The sequence below is a fragment of the Halichoerus grypus genome, chromosome 13, assembly GCF_964656455.1.
Source record: "Halichoerus grypus chromosome 13, mHalGry1.hap1.1, whole genome shotgun sequence".
Lineage (NCBI taxonomy): Eukaryota > Metazoa > Chordata > Mammalia > Carnivora > Phocidae > Halichoerus > Halichoerus grypus.
The window spans coordinates 14,048,991-14,063,528 of NC_135724.1; the positions used below are offsets into that span (position 1 = coordinate 14,048,991).

At 33.8% G+C, this 14,538-nt stretch overlaps 1 protein-coding gene across 9 annotated transcripts in view; it reads right to left on the reverse strand.

Moving 5' to 3' along the window:
• Nucleotides 1-14,538, reverse strand: part of RELCH (RAB11 binding and LisH domain, coiled-coil and HEAT repeat containing) — a 118,629-nt gene that overhangs the window by 60,694 nt on the left and 43,397 nt on the right. For all 9 annotated transcript variants that reach the window (XM_036109034.2, XM_036109036.2, XM_036109035.2 and 6 more), the window contains 2 exons: nt 5,690-5,802; nt 1,451-1,541 (listed from right to left, as the gene is read on the reverse strand). In XM_036109034.2, coding sequence (XP_035964927.1) covers nt 1,451-1,541; nt 5,690-5,802 — 204 coding nt within the window. The remainder of the gene's footprint in view (nt 1-1,450; nt 1,542-5,689; nt 5,803-14,538) is intronic.

Here is a 14,538-nt window from a genome sequence, read left to right on the forward strand (position 1 = left end):
TGGTTAAGCAGCTGCCTTCGGCTCAGGTCATGATCCCGGGGTCCTGGGATTGAGCCCCACATCGGGCTACCTGCTCCGCGGGAAGCCTGCTTCTCCTTCTGTCCTTCTCTTGCTTGTATTCTCTTTCTGTTGCACTCTCTCTAATAAATAAATAAAATCTTAAAAAAAAAACTGATTGTAGTGAGGGCTGTACAATTCTGTGGATATACTAAAAAACACTAAATTGTATACTTTAAATGGGTGTATTATATCTGAATATCTCAATAGAGCTTAATAAAAAAAAGGAAATGGAAAAAACTGTTTAGAAATTATAAATACCTATGAATAACTGTACAGAACTGTAAATTTAAAATTGTATATGCTGTTTCCAAATTTGACTTTCAATGATTAGAGCCTCACCCTAAATTAGTATGCATTATAATCCAGGTGACCTAAGGGACTGTCAGAGATAAGAGGACCATATATAATGTTCAGTTTACATATTTAATCTAGATATAACACCACTAAATTTTAAAGAAAAAAATGAATACTCAAATTAGGAATAGAATTCTAAAGGACCATATGCTTTAATGATATTCCAGAGACCAGTATTAAGAATAAGTGACTATGCTATTATAAATAAGGCCATGAAACCTGTCTTTATAAATAAGAAATCCATCTTTTTTTTTAAGATGGATAAGTATGCCACTTAATGATCTAAACATCAAGTCTAGAAAGTCAATGACTGTGAGTTTTCCACAGGACTGGAATATTAAAATTCAATATAAAACCAAAAGTATTGTAAGTAAATGGGTGAGGTGGATTATAAATACAAAAACCTCCCACATCAACAGTTTACACTTTATATTCTGTATATATTTGTAATATATACAAATACATAATACATATATTATTTCTATTACCCCCCCTCCCTTACACATATGCAAACACACATGGCCTCCCTCTCCCTTGAACTTACCTCAGGGCTTTTGCATTTACAGTAACTCACTTCATTCAGATCCTTGCCTAAACATCCCTTGCTCAGATTCCTGCTCTGACCACCCCTTCTAAAATAGCATTCTCCATCACTCTCTAACCCTTATCCTGCTCTATTTTTCTTCATAATCTATAATAATACAAGACATATCATTTATTTGTTCACTCTTATCTCCCCACTAAAAGGTTTTTGTCTTTTGTTCACCACTGTATGTATTTTGCCCATTACTGCATGTAATGACTACAGCGGTACCTGGCACTGAAACCAGTGTTTCTTAACTATGTGTTGGAAGAGCGAAGAAAGCAAAGCATCCCAGAGCATTCTTAGTGCTGTGAAATCACCGTGCTGGACTACAGAAACAGCAGCATAATTTAGATCCCACATATTTCCTATTGGCATTTAAAACAGAAAATCTGAACACTCATAATAAATTAGAATATAATAGCTAGGGGAAAACCCAATACAGTTATTTACCTGTTCCCAACACTGTGGTAAAAGTTCAGCCTCTACACGTGTTGGTCCAACATGACGTGCAAATGCCACACAACCCGTCAGTATCATCTGCCTGAAAAATAACATAAATTAATAAACACTTGTAGTTGCATTAGAAAGCACAACTTTCAAAGGGTTAAAAAGAGCCAGCTCTGTAATTCACACAACATACAACATTTTTGTACAATCAAATTAGACTTTTCCAACAATGGACTAGGCTGCCACCAAGAGAACGAGTTAGTTAAGACTCCTTCCCCCAGCAGTGGCAACACCATTTGTGAGACTTTGTGAAGGGATTCTCTACTGGTGTGAAGCTTAATCACATAACATAATTCAGGAGGTTAACCTCATAACCTCCTAAATTAACTTCCCATACATGCATTCTGAGATAATATGTCTAATGCTTCAGCTTCTACTGAATTTCAGTTTCTAGACACTAAAACAGCCAGTGATTATTCCCCCAATGTTTCTATAATTTAAAACTATGGTATCACATTAGTAAAATGGTATTTCTTAAATCAGCATTTTATACACGAGATAAATGTGGTAGGCAGCTTCTGACATGGCTCACAGTGTCGTCTATCTCCTGATATTCATGCTCTTGTGTCATTCCATATCCTTGAGTGTAGACTATACCTAATGATTTGCTTCCAATGAACAGAATGGCCAAAGTGATGGGATGTCACTTCTGAGATTAGGTTACAGAAGTCTGTGATGTCCATCTTTGGGACCCTCTCTATTGCCTTCTCAGCTGGCATGCTTTGATGAAGTATATGGCCATGCTGGTGAGGCCCATGTGGCAAGGAACTTAAGGAAACTCTGGCCAAAAGCCGGTAAGAAACTGAGGCCCTCAGTTCACGAACCCATGAGAAACTGAATCTGCCAATGATCAACTATATGAGTAAGCTCAGAAGCAAATCCTTTCAAATTGAGCCTTAACAGGACCACAGCCTCAGCCAACACCTTGATTACAGCCTTGTAAGAGGCCCTGAAGCAGAGGACCCAGATCAAGTGACTCACATAAACTGTAATATAAAAATAAGTGTTATTTTAAACCACTTTCTTTTGGGGTAATTTGTTACAGAACAGTATATAAATAATATAATAACTTCACTTGAATTGACAGATTTGAAACTTAAGAAAGTATAAAACTTTAAATATGATTTTGCACTCTTCAGAATGAAGTTCCATTTTAAATGACTTTAAAATGCAGAATTATAAATTTTTCCTCTTTTATCTAGTTCAAAACAGTAAAACCTGATGGGTAGTAGCCAGCTTCTAGGAAGAACGAATTAGAATGTTTAATTCATATTAATAATAAAAACAGCACTTTAAGCCCAGGCACTGCTCATTGCTACTTCAAGTCAACTTAACTTAAACTGCAAAATGACCTTAAATTTCTAAATAACTGTTCTCTCAAGTAGAGGAGAATAATGACAGACAAAGAATATCTGGACAACAATGAGGAAAATGTTGAGCCAGTCTATCTTCATTGTATACTGCAGCTTATTCTCACCACAACCTTGTATTTTTAATCTATCTGATTCCCCTTAATATGTATATTATTGTCTTCTATGCCTACTTCTCAACTTTCCCTTTGCTTTTCTATTTCCTTCTACTTTGGGAAGGCAACTAAAGTGAATAAAAGAAAATGGGAAAAGAAATTCCAAGATTTACAGACAGCATGTTAGCTGCCTGTTCCCCAATGAAAACTTCCTAATATCTGAACATTGTTTTTTCCCCACTAGTATCTTAAAATAATGAGAAGGCATATACATTGGTTCCACAAATGTTGGTAATAAATGAACTTAGGTGAAATGTAGGCATTTCAAGCACTTGCAAGAAGTATACACTTGTATGAAATCTTCATGTGAAATAACTTTAAATCACGAGCCAGCATCTACATACTAAAGATGTACAAACTTGTTGAAAAAATGTTAGGCCCCTCAAGGCAAACTTCTTAGCCAGCAGAGTTAATTTTAAAAAGTCTGACAGTTTTGAAATACAGGTTGAAAACAGAAAAGGTAAGATGGCCGACAGATTATTAACAGCATTGGAAACAGGCTCCTGTTACGGTAAAAATTAATGTTCCCCTGGGGTGCCTGGGTGGCTTAGGCGGTAAAGCGTCCAACTATTGACTTCCGCTCAGGTCATTATCTCAGGGTGGTAAGATCGAGCCCTGTGCTGGGCTCCATGCTCAGCAGGGAGTCTGCTTGAGATTCTCTCTCCCTCTGCCTCCACCCCTCCCCCCACTCACACACTCTCTCTCTCTTTCTAAAATAAATAAATAAATCTTTAAAAAAAATTAACATTCCCACTTGTAGAAAAATCACAGGACACGGGTTGTTTGACTAGTATTTGATGCAGGTAGAAATATGGTGTCAATTATGGTTCTTAGCAAAGAACAGGCAAAAAAGCACTAATACTAAGTATAAAATTAAATTTTTCTTAGGATACAATCAAAGAAGTCTGAGATTTATTAAGTAAGGAAGAGTAACAACTAATTATATGACAAATATATTACGCTAACTTAAACATTTTGCTTTCTTACTTTGTTATTCACAAAACACACAGTGAGTCAACTGATTAGTATATTTTAAAAAATACTTGTATATCTGAAAGGTGAAAAATTTAAATGTGAACGTGAGTGCTGAATTGCTGACAGATCTCAACCTGAAGTAATAATAGGTACTTTTGGCCACCAGGTGGCAGCTTTTAGCTTTACATGTGGAGTCTACGAAACAGGTTAGAGATCTAGGTTTTTGCCTTGTAAATTTAAAAATAACAATGTAATAAATGTTATTTAATTATTAACTTATGAAGACAGGGAATAGTATTTTTTATCTTATTTTAAATTCAATTAATTAACATTTAGTGTATCATTAGTTTCAGATGTACTTCAGTTATTCATCAGTTGCATATTAAACCCAGTGCTCATTACATCACGTGCCCTTAATGCCCATCACCCAGTTACCCCATCCCTCCACCCCCCCCACTTCCAGTAACCCTCAGTTTGTTTCCTAGAGTTAATAGTCTGGGAATAGTATTTTTCAACGCGAAAATAAAATATTAATTTTTCTACACAGCACCATCAAATTGTTCTAGAAAATTTTCAGTTTGCAGTAAATAGTGATTTAATTTGCCTTCTATTTGACTAGCATGTGAGGACTGCTGGTGTAGATTCATCCTGACTGGATCCTGAAAGGACATGTTTCTCTGCTTGCCCAGGTATATTTTGGTAAGAAGGGGAAAGAGATACATACTCATAAGGTTTTAAAGTCTATATGACTATTTTTATTCCCAGAGTTGAGAGATACTTTGTATTTAAAATTTTGAGTTTTACTTGTTCGATGGTTCAATCTTACGATTTTCCAACATTTTCAGATGAGGTAAAAATTTTGACAATCAGTGAAACAAGTATTGAATATATAAAGTTACCTAATCATAAAGTACAATACTACTGTTTTGCAAAAGTATAAGCAAAATTTTTTTCATTAAAATAGAAAAGTACAACATAGAAAAACATTTCAACTGCCCAATTTTACCCATCCAGTGCTTAGTTTACCTACTGACCCACAAGGATGTTTTGTTCATGTTCACAGTTGCACAGCTTCACTTAAAAGTCTCACCTTTATTTAAAGGTTTTATCTCTCAGGTAGGCGTCATTGTTGCCTGTCAAAACCTATTCCCCATTCTTCTGGAAAGTCATCCTGATGTGTGTCCCTTCACTACCCTCAGATATAACTCATTTCTCCACTCAGGTATCAATAGTTGTGAGTACTGAAGTCATAACCAACAAAAACAAAATACTATATCCCTCTAGCCACATAGTAATTGGTTTACAAATAGCCCAGTGATACAGAAATTCATATATTAAATATTTTACTTTTGTAGAACCTGTTAAGAAGCCATTCATCTTTGGGGAAAAGGGGGGAATATTCTTAGAAATCAAAGGTGAAAGATTAAAGGCAAAGAAATATTTGAATTAGAAGTCTAAAGGTAACTAATACAAAAGTGTACAAATCCAGCATAAGTAATTGGAATAACAAGAATGGAAACAATGTAGAGCTTTGTGAATGGGGCCAGTGTTTCCTCTGCTTATTAAAATAAATACTGGGACAGAAAGAAGGCATTTAGCTTAAAATGCTAATCGTGATGCCAAATTAATAAAATTAATAAATTAACATTATATTTATTTCCCAAAGAAGTAGTCATACCTACCTTTGCTCATCATCTGGCCTCTTGATCAAATTGAAAAGTATATGGAGAAGCTGATCTCTTTCTTTAGGCTCAGGATGCAGGCATGCTGTACACAATATGAGGGGGATCAACTCCTAAAGAAATATGAAGGTGGAAAAATTCAAAGTAAAAATGCGTTGAAGAATATTCATTTTTTCCCCCAGAGTATTCTTAAATGAACATTTAAAATGAAATAAACCTCAACATACAAAAGAGCAAATTCTAATTTTGTAAAATAAGTAATTCAAGAGAAAACACTGAAACATATATTTAGGTGTTGGTTGTAGAGAAGGTGTGAATCACAATGTAATAAGGTTATTAAAGTTGCAACTAACCTTATTTCCTTATCCAGTCCTTTCTAATGGTCTACTAGTTTTTGCACTAAGTAACATTCTATCTTACTTTAAGCTGATAGAGTAATTTTAATTTTGAAAGTGTTTAAAAAAAAAACTTGCAGAAGCTAACTATATTTTAAAATTTAGAAAGCTAACAGAAAATCAAGACAATTCATCCCACTTCCACAAGTACAATATCATCTGTCTTAATTAAGATTACCTGTAATTAATAATTTTGTACCCTTCCCACCTAACCCCATGACTAATTAAAAAGAAGACCATTTCCACAGGTGTTGAATGCTCTCAGCACTGCTACAGAGTATTAGTAGAAATGTTTATATTCAAATGGAAATTTTTAACAATTGTACATTCAACATGCAGAGGTAAATTCAGTATTTTGTAGGAAAGTAATAACAGAAGTTTATTTCTCTCTTCCAAAGAACTATGTAAACCAAAGTTGTTTCACATTTTAAATAAACTAAAACAAAATTCTAAAATATATTCAAAAGATATTGTTTTTCATTTTAGAATAAATTTTCAAATCTAATGAGAATAAAAGTCCAAAAGCATTATTTTTGGAGGAAAACTTTCTAAATTGTAAAAATAATATTTTACAGTTATTTTAAAGAAATCAGTATGATGTTATAAGAACAGAATGATTACTCCCACCATTTCTTTTTCCCATCTATCTTCCTACCCAGCAAAAAGTGCTAGTAGATTTAAAACAGAAACTGATCAGGGCACCTGTGTGACTCAGTGGGTTAAGTGTCTGCCTTTGGCTCAGGTCATGATGCCAGGGTCCTGGAATGGAGCTGGCTTCTCCCTCTCCCTCTGCCCCCCCACCCCACTCGTGCTCTCTCTCAAGTAAATAAATAAAATCTTAAAAAAAAAAAATAAAAAAGGAACCGATCACTATGAATAATGCATGATATCCTGAAGAAAAGTCTACACTGTAGAAGTATCTTCCCATTCTGAAGATGCTCCCTTAGAAAAGGATGATACAATTTTTAGCAGAGTTGAGACTACAGCTTAGAGGAATGACTACAAGTCCCTTTCCATTATTTCTAAAGTCTTCATATATTATTTTAAAATTATAATTACCTGGTATAAATCTTAAATTGAAGGCACAAAGATACAGATAAGAGGTAAGAATAAACCTGAGAAGTAAAATTAAATTTAAAACATTTATTCTGTCATCTTTGTATTTGGGCACCTCTGTAGGTTTTACATTAGTGAGCAAATGAAAAGCAAAAGTAATAAAAAGTAATTAGGGAAAATAATTTTGTACTGGGAATGGAAGACAAAATATAGATCCTATATTGTTAAGTAATGTTTTTACCAGAGATTCAATATGATGCTTGATGGATTAGTCTTAACTTTTATGAGAAAAATAAACAACCTTTTATGAGATACTAGAGTAGGAGATCGTTAATAACAGGGATTATCCTAATCCTTAGAGGATTCCATTTAGACTACTAAGAGCCAATGATACTCATGAGAGGACTGAGACATTCCGTCAGCATATCCCACTGAGAAGAGAACCTTAAAGATGAAAAAGCAGTTATTCTAGAAGGCACTAACAAAGGGAGAAAAAATTTTAATGCATGAAAATCAAGAAAGACTCTAAATATTTTATTCGTATTTTCCCCTCATGTCAGATCCTTTTTTCCTGAGTTTTCTTGCTTCCTACTCAACCTTCCTCCTTTTTCCATTGTCTCTACATACGTACTCTTCCATTCTCTTCCTATTATATTACTCTTTAAAGTTTTGCAATGTAGATATTTGCTATAATCGCAAATACATACATACACACTCTGTTGAAAATATAATTATTTAGCTTCTTTATCTCAAAAACAAGCATAGCAAAATAATTGTGTTACTATTTATTCTTTGTGCCTTTCATTTTCTTTTTTTTTAAATCATGAGGCTTAGTGATTCTTAATCAAAGAGGAAGTTTATGTCCTACATTAATATAAAGAATCTTTTAACTGAAATATGGCTGTAGACGTGCCAAACTGAAAACCTAATGAAAATCACAAACTTCTCTGATTTTTAGTTTCTTCAAGTAAAACATAAAAAGAATTAATATCAGGGCAGAAATGGGAGCTACTTCATGCACAGTCTGCAATTTCCTTCTCTATTGCTAATGTAGAATTATTATTTTCCTTCTGAGATCAAAGTTGGCCTCACAAAGCCTTAGCACTTACCAAAGCACTTCTCAACAGAGCAGCTATTACCAACCAATCCAAATTGACACATGGGAGGAAAACCTGTCACTTCTTGTACCCTGAGACTCGAAAATTCTATGAACTTAGGACTTTGGAGGAAAATATATTTCACTTTTCTGAATCACAGTAATAAATTATATTGCCATTTGCTTTTATTTCTTGCTGGCAAAATTAACAACATATGGGAAGTCACTGCCAATCATTTCTGGATGATATTCCATGCCAAGGAGAACTGAGTACATCTTGGCACATTAATGGCTCAAACAGTTATAACTCAGTATATAAAGTAGGTCAGTCTCTTCCTCTTACAGAAATACAGAGCTGAGAAGAGGCCCAGTAAGTAATGGCAGAAAAAAGTGGAAAGAGTAGTTTGTTTCTCATAGAATCATCAAGGATTTTAATTGCTAAGTTATGACTGGCTCCAAATATCTTATTTGTTCACAAGTTCTATTTGTACAAATTCATTCATTTATTCACAAGTTCTATTTGTACCACCTTTGAAATAAAGAATTCTGTACACATGTATCTGCTGTTGTATATTCTCATTTATTTACTGTGAATTCATCTTTTTCAAGCCTCTGAAGTACTAATACATCCACATCAGAATTTATTAAGTCTGCATTTACCATTTTCACACTATTCATAAATTTATAGATTTGAATCAATATTCTCCCTTTGGTATCATCTCTCCAATGAAGAAGTCTAGTGTTTTAAAAACTTTCCTTATAATTCTTGAATGAAACATTTAAAAGGTGGTAGCTAAATTTCCTTCAGAAGGCAAGGTGATAGTGGTCTTTAAATGATTACATATAAAAAATGTATTGAGAAGAGGAGAGCAATGTTAGACATCATATCTAAAGCTTAAGAATTTTTCACATGGGGTGTCTGGGTGGCTCAGTCGGTTAAGCATCTGCCTTTGGCTCAGGTCATGATCCTGGGGTCCTGGGACTGAAGCCCGGCATCGGGCTCCCTTCTCAGTGGGGAGCCCACTTCTCCCTTTCCCCGATGCCTGCTTGTGCTCTCTCTCTAGCTCTCAAATAATAAATAATCTTTAAAAAAAATAAAGAATTTTTCACATGAAAAGATCCTTAAGCAAATCAGATTTAATATTGCATGTTGATAAAAAATAATAACCATGGTAATAAAATACCTATGGCTTTGGTAACATTATATACAAAAAGTAGTGGCCCCCTACCCACAAACAAAAAGTTACTGTGTCAATACTTCAAAGCAACAGAAATCTTAAATATTTCATTTAAAACATGCTTTAGCAACTGATAGTACTCAATAAATGTGTATTGAAGTGAAATATAAAACAGATGTCCTACTAATCACTAGAGAGCAAATCAGTGCAGTAATCCTGTAGCAGAAGGTATTCCATTACTTCACTGTCATTTTGGAAAAGATATTTGTAAGGCCTTTAGAATTCATTAATCTAAAAGGCTTAGTAACTTACATTTTACTCAAGTAAATGACTTTTGCAATTTTAATAACAAAGCAAGTTCTCTCTATATGAAGGATCTCCCACCTCTCAAATCTTAGGTTGCCAAAGGGATTTTGTAGAGCATTAAACAGTTCAGTTTTACAACTAAAACAAAATAACTTCTAATGATAACAAAGAAATCACTTTAGAGATAGGAAATGTCTTTAGAGAATTTTACATTTGATTTTATGAGTATTTTTACTTAACTTTCTTAGTCTTACAAAGATTAGTGTGTTTAGACTACAAAAAGGGGGAGGTGGGGAGAGGAAGCACCTAAAAAGGATCTAAAACAATCCGGTGATTAGATGCTGGGTGGGGGAAATGAAGGCAAATTTTAACATTAAAAAAAGCATGGAAACGTTGATAAGACAATGGCTTCAAGATCTCAAAGAACTCTAAAACAGAAAAGGAAGCACTACATTTAGATCAGATGCCAAGGAGGAAATGTTTGAGTGCTTCAGATCAAGAAGAAAAATTCTACGGTTTAGAAAGGTAACACATTAGTCCAGTAAATTATAGTTCACTGCTTGCCCTCATTGTTCCATTAAAATTATTTCTTAAAACTCAAGCTTCATTTAAAATTTTTAGGTAGATGTTATTTTAAAATTTTCCATTTGGTCTTTTGCCTAGATATTAAGCATTACCAAATTACAATTTAAATTCAAGCGATGATAAATGTACACCCTCTGATTTAGATTTTCAGTTGAAACTTGTCAGGGTGTTGACAGTAATACATTTAAAAAATAAAGAGGGGCGCCTGGCTGGTCAGTTGGTAGAGCATGTGACTCTTGATCTCTGGGTTCTGAGTTCAAGCCTCATGATGGGCATAGAGCTTACTTAAAAAAATAAAAAGAAATAAAGAAATAGGGAAATAAAGAAAGGAAGGAAGGAGGGAGGAAAGTAGGACATTACAAAGACTCACATAAGAAAAAAAACAAGATTACTCACCTTTGGAACAAGTTCTATACTTCAAGGCTCCTAAAGTATCTATTCTTAGAATTATTATCTAAGGCTTATTATTTTCTATCTTAGAATTATTCCTAAGGTTCAACCTTCAGGAAGCCTAATTAAAATACTTGAATGACTTTAAAATCCTGATACTGCTGGGGTGCCTGGGCTCAGTAGGTTAAGCATCTGCCTTCACCTTAGGTCATGATCTCAGGGTCCTGAGATCAAGCCCCGCCTCAGGCTCCCTGCACGTTCAGCACGGAGTCTACTGCTCTGCCCGCCCCCAATAAATCTTAAAAAAAAAAACAAAAACCCAAAAAACTGATACTGCTAAAGAGAATGTGATTTACTTCCAAAATTAACATACACATACAAACACACATTAAATAGGTAAAAGAGATGGACAAAGCTTATCTACTTCACCATACTATCTATTTTACTTTACTTATCTGCTATTCTTTTGTATAACTCTTGAAGGGGTTCAGAACAAGTCTCCCCAAAATGTGCCATTTTGGCATGTGGACTATTTTGAGCTGAAGGCAATCAAGATCCAGCAGAACCAAAGAAAAACTTTTACCTCTTCCTTAAACTACCAAAAATAATTTAGATAGGGGGCCTGCCCAGAAAGAGAGCTACTTCCAAGAAATAGGTATTTTATCTGAATGACTTATCTATATGAAAGGACAAACACCTAATTACCAACATCTGCTCTTCTTATTGTCCTGTGAATCACCCTCCTCCCCGTTTTTACACCATTAGCTCAAGATGGCATATAAGCCTAATTAATTGCCCAGCTTGTCCTTGGATCTTATATTGCTATGTGGCCCTCATATACATAGGTAATTGAATTTATTTTTCTCCTATGAATCTGTCCTATATTAATCTGATTATTAGACTAGCTAAAGAACTTAGAAGGACAGAAGTAAAACCTTTTCCTCCCCACCACTCTCATATAGTTATAATTACTGGGCTATTATAACTCATAAGTTAAAAAATTCATCATGGAGCAAACATGAATGTAATATAAAAGAGCAAAGTTTGGTTTCTCAGATGATAAGCAGCTCTTTAGAGATACTACTACATTTAAAACTTTTAGGGAGGAGCACCAGGGTGGCTCAGTAAGTTAAGTGTCTGACTCTTGGTTTCAGCTCCGGTCATGGGATCAAGCCCCTCAACAGGCTCTCTGCTCAGTGCAGAGTCTGCTGAGATTATCTCCCCCTCTTTTTCCCTCTCTCTCCCCCTCTCTCTGTTCTTACCCCTGCTCATGTGATGCTCTCACTCTCTTTCTCAAAAATAAATAAAATTTTTAAAAAAACTTTTAGGGAATTGGTTCTCTCCTTTGCCTCTTTTTTTTCCCCAGCTTTAATGAGATATATTTTATATATCATAAAAATTCAAGTGTACAGTCAGTGGTTTTTAGTATATTCAGAGTCATGCAACCACCACCAATCTAATTTTGGAACAATTTCAACATCTCAAAAAGAAAGCTTGGACTCATTCCCCATTTCCACTTGCCCATCCCCATTCCAGGCCCAGACTTCTCCTTTGCTTTTCCGAGTCAGCTTTCCTTGGCATAGAATGAAAATAAAAATTAAATTTAGATATATCATTTAAAAATGCTTTTAGAAGTAATCTTTTATGAAATCTTATTTTTAAATTACAGAATTTTCCCTTCAAATGCATTTAAAGCAGAGACTATGAAAAATCAACTCCTTTAGCCTATACACATACATTTATTCTGTAGTTTGGTTTGAAAGATTCAAATTCTTCAATTAACTCATTAAGATGAACTACTACATAAGCCACAAATAGAAAATTTGTTCATGATTTTTTTTCCTCCTCAAATCAATAGACAAGTAGGTCTTTAAAATACTTTTAAAAAAGATTACCATTACTTAACAGTAGATAGGAGGAAACTTTTTTTCACTTTTTATTATCTCTGAAATTGGGGTACACCTTATAATGGAGAATGTTATAATTTCATTGGAATTCCTCTTTCGTAAAGGTACATAATTGCTACAATTAATGGCATCTTAGATTTGAAATATTACGGTATGTTAAATTTAGAAAATGCAATAATTATGACCTAAAGATTGAATGAGGTTGTTACTTTTCTTTTAAAAAAACAAAAACAAATAACACATCTTTATTCACTGTGTTTTCCACTTTTATAAAAAAATAGTAAGTTTAATTTATTAGATAGCTTTAATTAACCTTTATGTCACTCCCTTTAAGAGAATGGGTCAAAAAAACAATTAAATGGATCATAAAGAGCATTCTTTTCTTTTTTATTGTTTAGGTATATTCCTTATTGTTTAAAAATATTTATAAAATCATGTTTGATATTGATTGTCTTCTATTTTAACTTTTCATAATTAGTAAAGGCAATACTGGTTTGTCAAACTTTCATTTTAATTCTATATATGTAAGTATATACTGGCACATCACATAAAATGTCTCTTACTGAATGTGCCCAATAAAGTTTGAAAAACACTAATTTAAAACATGTTTAAAAGACTATAAAAAGACTAGATATTTTGCAGCCTTAAGAACAAGAAAGTTCTTTATATACTGACATAGAAAGATACAAAAATGTAACGTTACATGGAAAAAAAGCAAAGTAAAGAATAGTACATAGGAGTGTAGTACCATTTGTGTAAGTCATGGAAGAAAGATCATATATTTGAGTTTGCTTACATGCACAAAATATTTCTGAAAAAATACAGTGCAGTTCTATAATATTTGGAGACTTCAATATCCTAGTTTCAATAATGGATACACCACTAAACAGATCAGTAAGGAAACAGAGGACCTGAACACCATAAAATAATTAAATCTAATAGACATTTATAAAACACTCACTCTGACAACAGCAAAAGATATATTTTTCTCAAGTGCACATGGAACATTCTCAAGAATAGACCGCATGTTAGGCCAGACAATTCTCAGTAGTGTGTATATATATATATATCTTAGGAATTTTTAGATGCAAAACTGTGCAAAAAAATACTAACACCAAATCCAACAACACATTAAAAGGATTATACACTGTGACCAAGTGAGATTTGTCCCAGGAATGCAAGGGTAGTTCAATATTTGAAAAATCAATAACGTATTATACTACATCAGTGGAACGAAGGGAAAATAATTATCATCTCAATTGATGCAGAAAAAGCATCTGACAGAATTCAACATCCCTTCATGATAAAAACACTGCAAACTAGGAAAAGAAGAAAACTTCCTTAATCCATACCCAGTATCATATTCAATGGTGAAAAACTGAAAGCTTTCCCCATAAAATCAGGAATAAGACAAAAATATCTGCTTTCTCAAAACACTGCTATTCAACATTGTACTGTAAGCCCTAGCCAGAGAAATTAAGCAAGAGAAAGAAATAAAAGCAATCCAAAACTGGAAAGTTAGAAGCAAAACTCTATTTGCAGATATGTTATTCCAGATAAAGAAAATCACATTATAATCCACAAAAAAACTACTAGAACTAATTTAACTAATGCAGTAAAGTTGCAAGGTAAGAGATTACCACACAAATATCAGTTCTGTTTCTATATATCAGCAATGAACAATCTGAAAGGAAATTAAGGGGAAAATTCCATTTACAATATCATCCAAAACAATGAAATACCTAAGAATAAATTAAAACAAGGAAGTGAAGAAAAAAAAAAAGTAACAAAAGGGGCACCTAGGTGGCTCAGTAGGTTAAATGTCACTCTTGGTTTGGGCTCAGGCTGTGATCTCATGGGTTGAGGGATCACACCCAGCGTTAGGCTCTGTGCTCAGCAAGGAGTTTGCCTGAAAGATTCTCTCCCTTTGCCTCTA